The 17,667-nt window shown below is 38.1% G+C and overlaps 1 protein-coding gene across 2 annotated transcripts in view; it reads right to left on the bottom strand.

Moving 5' to 3' along the window:
* LOC102230826 (glutamate receptor ionotropic, delta-1-like) overlaps positions 1-17,667 on the bottom strand; it is a 470,639-nt gene that overhangs the window by 60,404 nt on the left and 392,568 nt on the right. For both annotated transcript variants that reach the window (XM_023340569.1, XM_023340570.1), the window contains exons 5-8: positions 15,978-16,031; positions 10,391-10,564; positions 5,509-5,670; positions 2,067-2,186 (exon numbers count right to left, since the gene is read on the bottom strand). In XM_023340569.1, the coding sequence (XP_023196337.1) occupies positions 2,067-2,186; positions 5,509-5,670; positions 10,391-10,564; positions 15,978-16,031 (510 nt within the window). The remainder of the gene's footprint in view (positions 1-2,066; positions 2,187-5,508; positions 5,671-10,390; positions 10,565-15,977; positions 16,032-17,667) is intronic.

The following is a 17,667-nucleotide window of genomic DNA, read 5'->3' as shown; positions in this document are numbered from 1 at the left end:
TTTCTTTTTTCATTTTTTTATGACCAGTTAAAACAGCTGATTAAGTATCATGCAAGGACATTGGTTCATAGTATTGGTTGAGGGTTGTGCTTTTTTTTAAAATTCTTTTACAAACTGATTGCAACAATGCAGCTTTGCATATCATAATTAAAAACACTGCACTAATATGGCTTCCAGTGCCGTACATAATAGCACTATGAGAACTTTTGCGCCATCAGAGAAAACGAGACTGATTGAATTAGTGGGTTTTGTGGGTGGCAGAAGTTAATCATAAGTTCCATTATTGCACAACATAATCAAGTTTCTATTATCTCAGACATGTAAAGCACATCACTGGGCGGTCAAAGTGACGCTCAGAGATGTAGCGATGTCTTGCAGGGTTCAATTATATTCTGCAGCTCTTGCAAATCGGTTAAGCCACGGAAAGATAGCATCTTTGTGTATTTACAGGGTGGATGGAACAAAACTCTTCTGATTGTTAATTAAAACCTCATTCATCCTGTTAAGCACTAAGTGGTTTGATGGCAATGGATGACTGTGTTCGGATCTGAACGTGAACGCTTTTCATCAAGGTTACCGTAACATGGTTCAACAACTTTTTCAATGATTGGAAAAATTAATGAACTGACAAGTGTTTGTGCTCACTGCTGCATAAATAATGGGTAAGTCAACAACTGTGGGTCCCACGAGGCACTAATGGGGATCCAATGGTTAAGACTCATGGGAGAAAAAAAAATATCAGGATTGTGTTGGTTTCTTAAAATAACACACTACAGCTGCGGATATTTATTGTCCGCAGCTGATGTTGTTGCACAACATCTGATGTTGCATGTTGTGCAGAACTGTTGCCGCAAAGAATCAGTTGCTTTCCACAAAAAGGTTAGCTGGAATACCAGTCCTCACCTTTTGCATCTGAAAACAATATGATCTTATTTAAATATTTGCTGCAAATTAAAACGTGTTAATTAATTTCTAAAATGTGTGAATTATTATTATAAAATGTTTTATTTGATCTCAAATCCCAAATGATCTTGCTTTGTATAACCTGGTACAACCACCACTCAAATTATTTCCTTTTTCATGATGTCTTCTGCATAGCATGTACTAAAGCGCCAGTAAACACATAGCCCATGCCACCTAACATGTCCCTTCTTCTAGTCACAGCAGTCATCTTGTTACAAGACCAAACTGACCTCATGGTACAAGCAGTCATTTGAGAAACATGTGTATCGTGTTTCACCTACCCCAAAAACACCCCAAAAACAAGCTCAGACATTCTCAGATACATTAAAACATTCATGGCAACTTCACATATTGTAAGTCAACTAGTAAAATGCATAGTTTTCCATAAATTCCAATTTGTTGTTTTAAATAAGTGGAATATCGTAATCTCCTCATTAGGTGGCATGTGGAACAAATTCAAAATTCATAAATATTTTATTGATCCCAAAGGGAAATTAAATTAAACTAAATCCATTCAAGCCTTGATGGAGACTGACAGTATTCTTTTGAGTTATTAGTTCCTGATTTCTAGATGGAATTACCGGTAATCATTTGAATATCTAGAGTCTTTACACTTGAGATAACAATACGCAAAAAGTTGACCTTCACGTCTTTGCAATTCTCTCCTTTTCAGAATTTTAGCTCAGAAAACTCAAGTGTGATCGTAATTTGAGGAAATAAAAGTTTACAGTAATCTACTTCATTGACCCTTTGGAAGCTTGAAGTATAAAATGTTCAATCTTCAAAAGATCTAGGTGCATGTCCTCATGTTATCCCTGGATGGGAGTGATATGCATCACTACATTACATCTCAACAGGCTTAATGACAGATGACGTTTAACTGTAATGACAACAAAAACAGCCAGCAGCTCTCCTTTGGGCAGAATAAGGCAGCGCTGTCAAGCTCTGTGCCAATGCAACCTACAGGGATTTGGAAAATCGTGACGTTAGTGAAAAGGTTTCCTAAAGCAGGCTGGCCATGTCACATGGCGAGGCACATGACTAAAGCGACGGCTCTGCAACAGGAAATCTTCAGGTTCAACTTCAACTTTATGTGAACTTACCCTTTTGATGTCTTTGCCAAAGGTCTCACTGAAACTGGAGCCGAGGATCTCAAACTGGACGTGGGAGTTTGAGCCGCTCTCCTTAAAGTCCATGATTCCTGTCAGACCTGTGATGTTCCCCTGAAACGACGGAGGAGCAGGGAGAGAGCGAGAGAGGATGTTAAAAAACGGTCAGGAGTATTTAACCATATCACTAAATGAAACATATAAACCTTGCTTGTTTACTGAACTTTTCCAAGAAAATGTTGATTAATCTGGCATTTAAAAAAGCAAATTAAATGAAAATATAATTAGCAAGTTGATTGTTAGCATTTCAATATAACATTTAACATTGTAATAATAACTCATCTGTCATAGTCTATCTGTGTAGCTAAGCTTCTTGTTTTAAATAGTTTTGGTCTAAGGTTAGTCACAGGCTCTTTTTCATGAGATTGTTGCACTCTGTCTGAAGTCATGGAAATAGCAGTAACACAGTCATCCTCGCAGGAAACATGTTGATCCTGCTGGTCATGTGGAAGACGCTGAACCTGCTTAATTGTGTATTCAGGGACTCACTGCGTACGGTCCCCAGTCTTAGCCAAATCTAAGCTTAAATTCTCCAAGAAGAGACAGATTTTCTTGCATCCAAAAAAAAGTTTTTGCACTGTTGACATTTAAACTCCAGCTCTGTCCAGAACCAGGACAATTGCCCATTTATTTATTTAATTGGGGGGTCCGTGTCTATTTGGAAGACCCATCTGTGCAAAACTTTAACTTCTTGGCTAAAGCCTTGACATGTTACTTTCCTAGCATCTTCACAAAGTCTCCTGCTTTTTGTCTGGGGTTGACATGCACGCTTCACATCATAAGACTTTTCTTCTGGGCATAGAACAAGTTTCCTTCCTTAGAGCCATGATGACTTAATATTCCCATGCTGCTCCTACATGTGTACAGTTATTTGAGTCCGATGAAGATGGCACCTTCAGGCATCTGAAAATGCCACCCAGGGATAAACAGCACTTCTGGGGGTCCACAATTCTCTTCCTTAATAATGTCACAACCAGTAAAGAAAGGCATTGCCTTAAATTAGAGCAGCAGCTTAATTTATGTTTCAATTAAGCTGTAGTTAAAATAAGGTGTTTTTTTTAATACAGCATATGTAAGTAAGTATTTGGTTCAAACTTTTACAGATCAGAATAGGTTTGCTTCATAAGTTAAAGATGAGCCAGCCGTACTCCTCTTCGTCTTTCTGAAGAGTTTTTGCAGTGATAGAAGACGCCATGAAAACTGTCATAAGAAGTTGATAAACTTGTTCAGTTCATGTCTGTTCCACAGAAAGGCTGTGGGTAAAATGTCAAACCATGACCTACGGTAACTCCTATTGCATGTTAAGTAAGACTGAAGACAGTCATCACAACAGGCAGAAGACTAAATGACCCAGTGTTAGGCGTAAAGGTCAATTTTTGAGTTGCTAGGAGAGACCGTATGGTTAAGACGTCTGGGTTTCGGAAGGGCTTTCTGTAAAAACCTTAACTCCATCCGTCCGTCTCTTCCTCCATCGCTTTCATAAACATTTCTTCAGCTAAATGCAACATTATGTGACACAACTCATCTTATCCTCTGTCACAGATCCTCATCAGCAAAGTAGTGAGATGGAAAGTCTGAGGAAAATTTGAGTCGGACACAAGAGTAAAACCTCTAGACTTTGTTTGAATGTAGAAACAAACATTTCAGACAATACACCAAGAGCACGGTAATTTAGAAAAGAATATTCTTATTAAATATCAGAATAAACTGCCCCTAATCAAAAGGTGAAGCTCAAAAGATTTTCTTCAGAATAATAAATACCAGCAGCAATTTTGGACTGATTGAAATTCATCTCTTAGATTTATAGATGAAATGATTTGCTTTTTGAAGTAATTCCTAGTTAAGTTGTAAAATTTCTGTGCTTTCACACTACATAGGCCAATAGAGATTTTAAAAGGGTGTAAGAGCCCACCCTGTTTTAAGACTGTGCTCTAAAAAGGCTGAAATGTTGATAAACACTAATATATTATCAGGATCAAGTTCCACTGAAAACAAGCAATTTGGTTTCAGTCTTTGCTTCCTTAACAGTTAAACCTCTCAACCTTCAGTCATAGTTTTGTTTGTTTTGTTTGAATTGAAGCTTTTTCTTGGAAGCTAAGAAAAGGCCACACTGGGAGTGTATACCTGGACTAAAATGAAGGTCGTGTTTCTTCATTATTTAGTAAGGAATCAAACCAAACACTGAATATTTGAGGTCAATTGAGCGCACCAATAATTCAGCGATGCTATCAGTATTCAATGAGCAGCTGCATCAAAGTAACATGCAACAAAAAAAAAACATGATGTCCGCATAAAATCAGGCTCAGCATAGAAATCCTTCATTAACTGGAGTTTTGTATCTTTCATCGATATCAAATTATATTTTGTGTTTAACTGCATCATGAAATCGCCTCCTCTGCGTTACCTTTATGAGTGTTTCAGAAAAACAGGAATGACCCTAATGAGCTCCGTGGTTGTTACTTTGATACATGTCAAAGACCCAAATTGCTGTTTTTTCTTTTTAATAACAAGCAGCACATTTTGCTCTGAGGGACTGATCAGCATGGCTGAAAAGCTTCTTTTGCCAATTAGAGCATCAGAACGAAAGTCCGGCTGGAATTATGAGACGCATCAGAATCAGGTTTCACGTCTGTGTCATGTTTACACTTCAGGTTCAATTCAGCTTCTGTTAACTGGAGGCGCTTTATTCTGTGTCTCGTTATCTCCACAGGTGATGGACAAATCCTGATGGCTATTTTCAATTAAATTAGACAAAAATAAACAAACACTCCTACTTTAAATGAGGCTGAATCACATCAGTGATTTCTTGTGAAATCACAAATTTCCGTACAAATTAGCATATGTAATTAAGCATTGTAATTAAATTGTCCTATTAAAGCAAAATGTGATGTTTAGGTGATAATGGTATTTACTGTCTTGCAGCAATTAGCACAAGACAGTGCTAATTACCACTGTCTTGTGGTAATTAGTAGTTTTTCTGGTTTATGTCAGTTGCTTATTTTTTTTACAGTCTACCCACACATTCCATTTTAATGCGGCTAAATTTACAAACACATTTCTGTTTGCAGAAAGCAAAGCTCAAATTCTGATGGCGATTCAGCTCATTTAAAACATATTTCAAAATACTGTCAAAATAAATGCTGATTGATGGTCTAACTTACACAATATCCCCCCCCCCAAAAAAGTCAGAAATGCATATATTACAGTTTTTCTTCCTGGCACCTACATACATGTACCCACCCCCCTAAAAAAAAAAGAAAAAGAATAAAAAATTGAGTGACAATGCACAACACTGATCACACCCGTGAACCATGAAATAATTGAAGAAAATCAGAGAACTGAATGAAACTAAATGATGACAGGCATCGTGCTTTACCTTCTGAATGGTCTCCAGCATTGACCAGCCACCGTTCCATGGCTTGGTCGACTTTCTGATGCAGTTTAGGCTCGCCATGCTGTGCCACTTCCTGTCCTCCAGCTTCCTGTAGAAAGCGTTGGCCAGCATCAGCACGCTGTCGTACAGGTAGAGGTTGGACACCTGGTTGGAGAGAGTTCAGAGGAAAAAGTCAAGGTAGGTCAGGGACAAGACGATAAGCTGTGACAAAGCTTGGCACGAAGGTGTAGGCGGTTTGTGAGATTGTTAGGAAAAGACATATGATATAAAATGGCAACCGTCATGAGTCTGGAGCTCCATGGGTGATCTTTCCTAGAGAAGCGACTTTGTGGTTATATGGTCACTTTAGCTACATTGGAAGAGATTTTTGTGAACTTGTATAGAGTTGAGTCGGTCAAAGAAACCAGTAGCGACAAACTACATGGTGAAATGCTGCTGGCTAAAATTGAAAAATTAAGTTTTTGGCTTTGCTCCTGCTTTTATAAGCAGTCAGAGATGTTGTTGTGCTGCCAATAAAGCTTATGCAACAATAAAACCCGCATTTAAAAGATGACACACACGCCCCAAAAGGCATAAGAGTGTGAAAATAAAAAAATAAAAATACAACCACAAAAACAGAACTGTATCATTTGCAACTCGCTGACAACAGGGCTAAAATGAGCCATTCATGTGAGAAATCAATAAAAGAACTTGTAAAATGATGATTTGAGTTGAGTGGACCACTTAGGTTGGTGATTGAGCACCGGTCACCGAAATTAACAAGAATGTAAGAGGAATTGGAAAATCACAGATGTGTTCACATATATAATAACTCTCAATTTCTGGTAAAAATCTCACTCTAGTAGCTGGTAAGCTACTGACTGCTCATAATTACTACACAAAGCCTAACGTCAAAAGTCCAAACTAACGATCCCTTCAAATGTGGAAAATAAATAAATATAGAAGCTTTCCATGCCAACCCGCACACTGACCACATGTGTGACACATCTGTGGAAGTGCATCATCTGCCAGCACAAATCTAACACCACCAAGAGCGCTGCTGGCACCCGAGCGCACAGACGAGCTGGATGGTGTTGAGACGACAGTCAGCTAGCAGCCAGCCTGTCCACATGTCACCCTGACCAAGCACCCAGGAAACACACTGTGACACACGCATGCACACGCACCCCCTCCCCACACACACACACACACAGGCAGGAAGGAGAGACCAAATGCAGGGTGACAAATGAGCATCACGCTGTCCAGATAAGCAGAGCTGACTGGCATGAAGGCCATGCTCCACGCTTCCGCTGACCCTCACACACACACACATACACACACTTCTCTTTTCTGTGTCCTCTTCGGTCATGGAGAGACTAAAGATGAAATTTTACATGACAAAGGCAATATGAAAGGGAATGATGGAAGGAGAAGGGAGATAGAACATCGGTTTCAAAAAATATATATATTTCCACATAAAGTCAGCTTTTTTTTTTTTTGTCTAAGATTTTCAACTTTTTCACCGTTAATTCTCAAAGAGACATTTGACGCTCTTTTGCACAAGCGATTGAGACAGATGTCCTCATCTTGCTTCTTGCCAAACGTTCCAGGTGAGGACGGAGCGCGTCAGCAGAGGACGAGGGGAATGATGGAAAGTGAGAAATGAAAGAAGAGGCAAATATTCTCAGGTCATCTCGAATGGCCAGAGGAGACAGTGAGGGATGAAGACGGGAAAAGAGACGAGGCACAGGAGAAAAATAACCAAGACGGCTGAGCAGTTTCAGGGGAAAACAAGAGACAAGACTCTGAATGAAGAACAAAAAGAAAAAATGAAAAAGGGAATGACATTGGTGCTCGACGCTCAACGTGGCGGGGAAAGAAAAAAGAAAAAAGAAAAACTGAACTCGTCTCCAGCAAATGTCAAAACATGACGGGGAAAAAGCCAGCATTTGTCAGTGTTCATTACAGTAATTGTTCTGTTTGTTGTCTTTAAATGTCAGCCACACATCACCGCAGAGATTTCACAAGTGGAAATAACACTCAGTGTGAGTAGGAGGAAGATTGTGCCTGAAGATGAGATGTGACCAAATTTTCTGGAATGAGACCAATTTGAATTTGTTTCTGGTAAGGCGTGCTGACAGATTACATCAGAACCTGACGGCAAACACTAAAACCGAGACGGAGAGCGAGCGAGAGGTAGCTCTTCACCACAACAAATACCCAAAATGAGATTGCTGGAGTTCTTACTTTCTTGCGGTGATTTTCTTTTTTCCTTTTTTTTTTTACCATTTCATTCGTGAATAATACTAAATACATCTGCACCCAAGAAATATCATTCAAAAGAAGGTTTATAAATTTTGGCCTTTACTTTCTCCCTCTTGCTTTTTATGCTAACTACTTTATAATGAATATAATTAAAATCCACTGGTTTTGCTTTTGTTTCAGATCTGCTCAGTAAAAAAAATAAATCTAAATCTGAGAAAAAAAGAAGAAAAATGTACAAATCGGTACTGTCAATACTGTTCTAGGTCCTTTTTGATGCTCTTCTCTTCTGCCCAGCCCACAATTTTGCGAGAAGATTTTGGTCTGAGATGACAATGGGGAACAAAGTCAATTTTGTGTAAGGAATAACAGTTTCTTTGTTGATTTGGAAAGTATATTTTGAATCCTCCTCATCCTCCTGAGGCACATACACTTATGATCCAATTTTAGTAGTAGATGAGGTATTTTTCCATATATTCCCTGTTCTACTTAAAACTCTACTTAAAGACTCATTTGACCAAAATAGTGAGTTCCAGTTAAAGTCCCAGTGCTTTTCATCACAATCCACACATTTGCATTTGTAATGGTAGGACAGAAGATGCTTGTCCCTAGAATTAGTCCCAAACAAACACTGAATGAGAATACAAGGAGGACTAAATAAACAGTTATACAAAAGTTATGCCGTGGAATACAAAGATGATCTGAATGTCGTTCGCCCAGAGCGCCAAACAGGCTAGTATCGCATCTGTCCCAATGTAGTTATGCCTAAATACGTAGCTGCCATGTGATTGGCTGATTCACTATTGTTGTCAACAAGCATTTGAACAGGTAAACATTATAAAGTGTCTGGTGAGTCGTCGTCACCACATGTTAAAACGGGCTGTAGTGAGTGGAGTTTGGTATTCTAGAATCATTTACGTTCCTTCTGTTCAGGATCCAAGCAGAAATTTGGGAACGCACAACCTGACTCCCTCTGATTAAAGCAAAGATATGTTACACATCCAACCTGAAAAAAATTACTGACGTAGAGGGAACATTTTCATACAAATAAAAACTAAGATGGCACTTTCTGACTCTGCCTTAGGAAGACCACTGCAGATTATGACAGCTTTATTCCTTCATTTCAGAGGGAGCTCTCGCTCTAAACTGATTAAATCCCACCATTTTCTGAATTTGGCTGCTTATTACGTCTTTCTTTGCCCTTCATTAAACAAAGCAAACCCTCTAATTACTCTTTCTGTTCCCCAAAAATTAACCTTTTGTGCTTTTGTGGCCGGGAATGACTAAAATTGATTCAGAAGTGATGTAGAGAATTTGAATTTTCATGTTTAGCCGTGGAGGTCAGGCCTGTGTTTTCAACCCTTTTCAAATGCCTGTCCGTCCGTCCGTCCTCCAGGAGAAAGAAGGTTGGACTAATCGGAAAGAATAATTAGTACATACAAGGGCGGCAATTATTCAAAATAAATTAAGCATTGCAAGCACACAAAAAGTTGAATGACAAAAATGTGAAGGTTTCATTTGATCAAAAACACTGAAATAAAAAATTAATGATTCAAAACCACGAGAAAATAAACAACTATTTACTGGTAAAGATTATCCGATTTATCGGCACTTTCTCTCAACATTAAACTTCTGAACGTCAACTTAAATATGGCCCACAAGAATTGTCATACCTGAAAGTTATCAAATCGCAAATGTCTCGGCTGCATAATCAAACTTTAAATGTAAAACTGCAGCAGGCACAGATGGTAAAACAGGTGGGGGGAAAAATCCAAAGCTGCAGATTGTAAATGACAGTAAAGTGATGTTTCCATTTAATTATTTCTGTCAAAAATGATAATAATAATGAAAAAAATGAATTGAAGTTAAAATTCTTCATGCATTCAACGCACTGATTAGCATATATATCAGGGGAACACACAGTGAAATCTCCAGCTATCAGTGCAGTGAATCCCTTTCAGTCCCGTTTCCTATGCATCAGAATGATCACCTGCTTTCAAAATGAGGTGAATAATTCACAGCGCGAGCCTTTTGAAAGCCCGATGCTTTTTGGTCAGGCTCTCGCATAAATATGCATACGTTTTTGGGTGGATTTTCCTCAAAATATCAGCATGCATATTTAAATGTGTGCAACCTGCGTCATCACAGAGTCAATGTGAGCCATAAATGTAAGGAGCAAATCTGCTGGGAGAGCATTTGGAGGTTTTTATCATCTAATCGATATCATAAAATGCAGATGTAATGTTAATTCTTGATTATCAAGAGTCAAACAACAATTGTGTGCCTTGATAGTAATTATTTTAACAAAGGTGGGGGGTTTTTTTGTGGTTTTTTTGTTACTTTGTCTCCACAAACAAGCAGACAAAAAGTTGTTCACGCTGTTTATAAGTCAAGTCTTTCCAGTAGCCAGAAGCTGACAGATGTGGTGTAAAAACAGCCTTTTTCTTCACTCACAGTGCTGCATGTACAACTCAAACTACGGCAGGGGTGGAGAGTGGGCACATCGCCATGCCAACAGGTGTCAGTTGCAAACTAAAACTTACACATCTGCTGCTTGAACATTTCTGACTGACATACCGACAGCCAGAAACAGAGAAGTGGTTATTTTATTTTATTTTTTTACCTCTAGGTTCTGCAGGTATCCTTCCTGCGGGTCGCACAGCAGCGACGAGATCCGGTGGTTCTGCCTCATACAGCGGGTGCTGCTGTCCTTCCACAGGGGGAAAATCTGTCGGATCACAGTCATGCGCCCCAGTGCACTGTGGGTCAGCTCCAGGATCTCCGTGTCGCTGATTTCCTGCGGTCATGTAAGCAAAGGGAAGAAACGAAAGGCAGAACAAATGTTTGGCCGTAAGTTCGAGGCTTTTCATCGCGACTCTTTCCTTTATAAGACTATGTCACGTTAATTAAGCAGCCGGTTTTAAATCATAACAGCGCAGTCACACTGTCTCTTAAAGAGCTTCCTATACTGGTGTACATGTTCAACTGCTACAACAAGGAGAAAACCAATTATTTTCTCGGAGGTGTAATTATAGATAGTCCCCATCCGAAGTAAAGTAAACCCACTCTGTTTGGTTTCTCCTTATGTCGTCCTCATCCAATTAAACATGAAGTTGTAAACAGAAGTGACTCAGGTTTTTTTTTTTTTTCATTCATTGGGAAGAAAATAGTTTCATCTGACAAAAAAAAAAAGGTTTTAAATGTCAAAATTCCGGAGCCGTAAAAGCAACCGAGATACAAGACTCAGTCTGTTATTTCTACTGAAATCTAATTTATTCCATCCACATAAAAAGTGGCAGCTGCTTCACATTAAAATCTCGACGTGAACCCCATATTTTGAAACGATTTTAAAGGACAGACAATAATTATCTGTGCTGGAAACTATGTTTCTTTTTATAGAGGTTTTGTCTTAAGTACCAAACACTTTCTGTGACCAGAAGAAGACCCTGTGGTCATCAGCATATTTCTTCACTTTGCTGTTAAAAGTTCTTTAGCAATCATGTTTTGGGTTTTTTTTTGGGGGGGGGGGGGGGGGGGGGGGGGGTTGAGACCAGCTGAGAAATAAAGTGACTTTAGAAGGAAGTGGTAAAAATGTGATTTTTGTTTCATTTTAACTTCTGCAAAATGAACAGTAAATTTCAAAGAGACCAAAGTGCTCAAACGCAAAGTTGTTAAAAAAAAAAAACTTACTCATATTAATTGAAATGTATTTCTTGATTATTTACGTGAAAATCTAATCTAATTTTTGGATTATAATTTTAAATCAGAGTTCATTCTGTTCCACAGACCTTGAAATTTCACTTGCATGTAATAAGTTACTTCTTATTTCTAGCATCAGCTGGATGTCAGCATTAGCCAAAGTGAGATTTCTTTTTTTAAAAACAATTACTAAAATGGAGACTAAACTGCATGTAATGACACATTAAACGATAAACCACCTCCATTCAGGCACAGGCAGGCTTAAGAGGAAGCAAACAGGAAGTGGACGACTAATAACAGGAGTCGAGGAAAGAATCAGATAAGAGGTTTTGGAGGGCAGTGATTTTTCTGAGAAAAACAGTGCGACGCCGTCTCCAGGAAGCGGGTAAGGATGCTGTGCAGACAAATGCGTTGATGTCTGACAATGCTTTACAGTTCTTTTTTACTCATGCAAAATGAATGAGGTTTATTACAGCCTGGCAGCGGGTAAAATGGTCACTGGTGTTGTTTTGGCGCACGACTTTAGAGCAACTTCTAGATCACGTAAAAAGAAAACAATAACATTACAGCGTAAAAGTGGGTTGTTTCACATGTAAACCTTAAAATCTGTGGTCGATGTATTTTAAATCTACCGCTGTGCTTCAATAACTCATGTTAACAGAAGCGCAGTGAAACGTGTAGCAGTTGGACTGGTTCTGCTGGTAAAGGGGAATTCTGCTCTCTCAGAATGAAAAGTTTCCACAAAGTGACTGACTTAATGTAACCGGTTGGCTTTCCTTAGACAGAAAACTGTTTTACCAATCTCAGAATTACACTGCAGTTCACTACTTCTTTTTTTAAAATTTTTTTTAACTAGCATCAAATTGAAATGTACAAAAGTGCCTTTAATCTGTCTGTATGATTGGATTTGTTGTGATTTGAACTTATTGTACTGAATATAGGCATAATTCATTTCAATTCAGGTTTATTTCACCAAGGGCAACACAAACGCCCTGTGGCGGGCATGACGTCATGTTTCTGTGTGTGTTTTTTGCTCCAATGTGATAATAAATTTTGTCAAAATGAAACAAACACTGTAAAATCACAAAGTTTAGGATGTTCTGAAAATAATGATACCAAACAAGGTAAGGTAAATAGTTTTTATGGTGAAAATATAAGGGTAAATTCAAAATTAGACCAAAACGGCCATTTAGACCCAAGACTCCAAAGGGTTAAACAATGTTACATTTCAAAAACAAAGCAAACGTTGTTTTGTATGTAGGTTTTCTATCTAAAGGTTGATTTCTAAACTCAGTGCTTGGTTGGACCTTTCTTAAAAGACAGCAACTTGTTTTTTACATATTCCTAGACTGGAATGACTTCTCTCTAAATTAATTCACAAAGTGTATTTTTTTAATTATATTTTTACTTTATAAAACATGTGATTTTTTTTTTGGTTCATAGGCACAGCAGAATTAAGGTTTTGATTCCTAAACCCAACAAAATACAACTCACCAAGTTACACCACTCATTAAAATGGTAAAGTGTTCTTTGCATCTTGTTTTTTTTTTTATTAAATTTTTTACTGAACCAAGTTTGTTTACTTCATTAGCCTAACTGACACGTTTTGGTTTACAAACCACTATGAATTTTGTTTAACAAATCTAGCAAATTAAGTTTCTAAAAAAAAAAAAAAAAAAGTCCACATTTCACCTTCAATTCCTGTCTCATTCTAGGTAAACAAACACAAACAAATCACACATTTATTTTTCACACATTAATATTTCACTAACACATCCTTCAAACCTTCTACAACAGAGAGTAACTGGAACCGCTGCAGGTTAAGAAAGACATTCTGTCTCATGTTTGTTCAACCAGGTGACATTTTTTTAGCAGAGGAAATGAGGTCAAAACACAAATATGTTTTGACATCTTATCAACAAAGTGGATTTTTTAAAAAATCTAAATCATAGCAAACTTTACCAGTAAAAGCTAAGCAATTTTATAACGTTAGTTTCTCTAGCTTCCTAGCTAAAGCTATTTAACTCGACAACATGCAGCTCAGTAGGGAATTAGGCGTTAGGAGCAGTTGGACATGTTAACATGTGACAGGAGAAGAAAACTGTAGAATAATTTAATAAAAGGTCTGGTATGACCAGATAATTAGCACATTTAAATATTTTTATAATCATCAGCACTCATATAGTTTTCTTTTTTCTCTCTTTTTACTTTATTGTCGATCAAAGGAGCCCTCCAACTCTCACCACTTACAGACCAACAATTACCCGCTGCTTGTGTTTCAAGCACTTATGGCAGGACAGAGAAGAGAAAAATGAAAAGGGATAAAGAAGAAAATCCCAGACAGAGCACCGCGGCTCTGATGGATTCAGTTGTCAATACGGGTGACGACTTTAGCGGCTGCAACGGGAGCAGCTGTGATGTAACCTGCGAGGTGCTTTTTGTTCACAAAGAATTGGATTTACATTTCAAAGAGAAGCACCCGGTGTCATTTACAGTTATCTCATTTCGTCTCTCGTTAACGCCGCCTGTTTTCGATAGGTTCCCCGGGTAATGAGCCAGGAGAGAAAAAACACAAGATTAAGTTAAAAAAAAAGTTAAAAAGTTACTTTTTGAACACTTTTAGCTAAAGAGATCATGGTTTGGGGTACAGATTTATTTTTTATATTTATGTATTTTTTTTTTCAGTTCTGAAGTCCAGTCTAAAGTCAAAATACCAGCCCAATGCAACCAGTAGATCCTCACTAGCAGCACAATCTTAAGTCTGTGTCTCACAGCAAATTCCGGATCATATTTATCTCAGCTGACTGACTAAATGTAAATGGCTCCTAAAAACCCATTTCTATGTAAACAATTTTTAATCTGTGTTCCTTTCAACTCCATCATATTAGTATGTATCTAATTTTAATCAGGTTTTTGGGAGTTGCAATGTGATTTTCCTGGTGTTAGTCATGGCCTAAAGAGTCTCTGGAATAATAACAGCCTGCATTTGTTCTCTGTGAAAACGTCTGTCTGTGTGACTGATGTTCTGTGCAATTTCTGCAAACAGGTATTTTTAATCCAGTTGGTTTTTAGCAGCAGAGTATTGTTCTCAAATGTTCAGCCTCTAGTCACCTTTATTTTCTTTATTCTCTTTCTTTCAGATCATTTTCTTCAGATTAGTTGAGTTGAATGATTGTATTTTATTTATATTTCTGTGCTAAGTTCTCTCTCTCTCGTTCTCTGTCTCTGCCTCCTTTGTTCCACATTCCAGGACTTGACAGAAACAGTTCTTTTGTTTTCTGAACTCAGCATCTGAGCAGCTTCAGTGTGCTCATCAAAGTCATTGTGTAGGTTTTTTACTGTTCCGAGATAAAACGTGACAGCTGCTGCTTCACACACGCTCAGAGCCATCCATGTGGTTTCACTGTGACCTGCTGAGATCTTCACTCCTTCCTCATTGCAAAGCTTTTTGTCTTTCCTATCCTAACCCTGCTACTTTCCCTCGGTTTTGATTCAAATGGTTATTTCATTTTATAATTTTTTTCTGCTTTAATTAAATTGCCGGTCAGTCCGGTTGATTGGATGATGATGCACATATGAATCCGATAGAATGAATATTTCAAGAGTGTAAAGTTGTTACGAAGCTGAGAGTTAATTTTGATTTATTTTCTTGGTATGTTTATGCTTGAATTACATTGTCAACAGTCCAGTTAGTCGGCTTGATTGGTCGATGATGCACAGATAAATCCCATAGTTTCCTGGCTTTGAGTAAAGCTTTGGAGATTTGCGTCGTTTCCAATTTATAAAAGTCGTTGAAACATCCATGGCTTTCACACTAAGCTTAGGTTTAACGTGTTCATGCTTGAAAAGCGAAGTTTGGGAAAGGTGGAAACATTAAAGATGATCCTGCGTCAATAACACCAAACAATGAGCTTCATTTAAGGCAGGAGTGTCACCTTCCAGCCTTGAATTTCTTTTGATGAGTTCCTGCTTCAAAACACTTGAACACAATGGCTTAATTAGTCGTTCGTTGTGCGATCAGCATCTCAAGTGGCCTGATTGTGACTCTCTTCATTTATTTGATATGTGTTGAAGCAGGAAAACACAGGAAAGTTGAAAAACATAAAGTCCCATCAACACTCATCACACTCTGCCGACTGGCTGGTGAAGTTTTATTCCTATTAGAAGTTGTTTAATAAAGTAATCATGGGTCCAAAAGTGTAGGGCTTTGAGCAAAAGTCACTGAATGGATACACTGTCCATTCAGTGAAATTAAAGAGACAGGAGTTAGCATGGTTATTATAAAGATGATACATTGTTTTGTGCCCTACATTTTCCGTTGTTGCAAGATTTTAATTTGTCAGTGACAATTTAAACTGAATTGCAGTCATCACAAAATCAGTTCCGGGGCAACAAATAGTCCTTTGACCAGACTTTTGACATTCCTGCTTTACAACATAATGAAGGCTGCCTTCTCCATCGTGACTTGGAGGGAAATTTTGTCTCATGGATTTAACATTGTGGCGTCTTACCTCATTTACAAACACCCAGTGACTGTCCTTGGAGGCCAAATTTGTTTCCACAGCCTGCAGACACAAAGAGAGAGAGAAAGAGAGAGAAACGGGGAAAGTTTAGATCAATTACTTTGGCTTCATGTAAACTTTCTGGGTCTCAGATCCTCCTATTTGGCCTCGGAGCTGCTCTATCACACCAAAGACACGTTGCTTTGCTCCACTCCTATTTGCTCAGCCTCTGCTGTTTTCCAATGATGGGTTGCTCTGCCAAATGTCAACCAATAAAAGTTTTCCACAGAGACCCGGCCGAGTACTGAAAACTCTTATCAAAGCACTGTGAGCTCGTCTGGTTCGGTGTAGCTGTGTGATAATCCCAGCAGCATCCACCCGGCTTCCGACTGATGATAATGAAGAGCCGAGCCGAGTCGAGCCGATAAGGTCCGCGAAGGGAACATTTGGTACCAGCTCGTCACCTTCTGTAACCGGCAGACATGAATGCAGAAATAATATATATATATATATATATATATATATATATATATATATATATATATATATATATATATATATATATATATATATATATACTGTATATATATAAACTGATCACTAACAGGTGATTACAGTCTTATTTTTACTTATAAGCTGATAAAGAAGCTTCCTTTTCTAGTACCACAATCCTCAAGTAAATTAATTTCCCTCCACTCAAACTACACACTCAATAAAAAAATTTCAAAAAAGTGACATGACAACACGTAACACGTATCAGAGCATATGGACTGAACAACGAGGCATGTGGGTGTTCGGCCTCTGGGCACCACGCAAAAACGTGCAGTTATTAAAAAGAACACTGTAACCACGTCTGTATCTAATGATCTGGATGAAATGAAGCAAAACGTCGTCATTTAACATGATAATAGGAAAACAGACAGGAGGGAGCATCTGGTCCGTGTGGGGAGTGAACACAGTAACAGTCATGGAGCCTGGTATGTGACGGAAGAGAAGGGGAAAGAGCTGAAACTGGGTTTACTGTAACCAAGCTACTCAACACACGGAACCATGGAGAGGAAGACTGGACCCAGACACACATCCAAGCTGCTTTTTCAGGCCAGATAAAACAAGACTAAGCTTCTGGAAATTACTTCTCAAAGCATAAACTGTGTTTCTGCTTTCTGGGTTATGTTTTACAGTCGTGCCTATGTCAGGAACCCAGCTAATTTGAATAAACATTTTCCAGTTTTCCTAAAAATTCAACCAGTATAAGAAGCCTGATAATGGCTACAAAAAAGCACATGGCTAAAGCTACTGACATTAGTAAAATGTCACTAGCTTTATATTTAACCAAATATTATGGAAAACAAATGTATATATTTGAGCGAATGTATAGTTTTGACCCTGGATAGATCGGATATTGGAATGATGTCCTCCTTTTTAAATCTGGTAATGATTTTGCAAAATGCACTTTACACAGTTTATAATACATTTCTATACATTGATGTGGAAACTAATATTTGGCATTTTTAATCCCACTTGTTACACACTAGCTACTTAAGAGTTACTCCTTTGGAAATCCACCAAAAGCATACCAAAAAAAGTGTTTGGAATATACAGCAAAAGATGTTTTCCCACCAGAGCATCAGAACTGGGTTTTAAGACATATCAGTTTTTCAACATTAATATCTTTGCCCTCCTTTACAGGCTCCGTGTT

Source organism: Xiphophorus maculatus, chromosome 10 (genome assembly GCF_002775205.1).
Source record: "Xiphophorus maculatus strain JP 163 A chromosome 10, X_maculatus-5.0-male, whole genome shotgun sequence".
NCBI lineage: Eukaryota > Metazoa > Chordata > Actinopteri > Cyprinodontiformes > Poeciliidae > Xiphophorus > Xiphophorus maculatus.
This window is presented reverse-complemented; position numbering and strand designations above follow the sequence as displayed.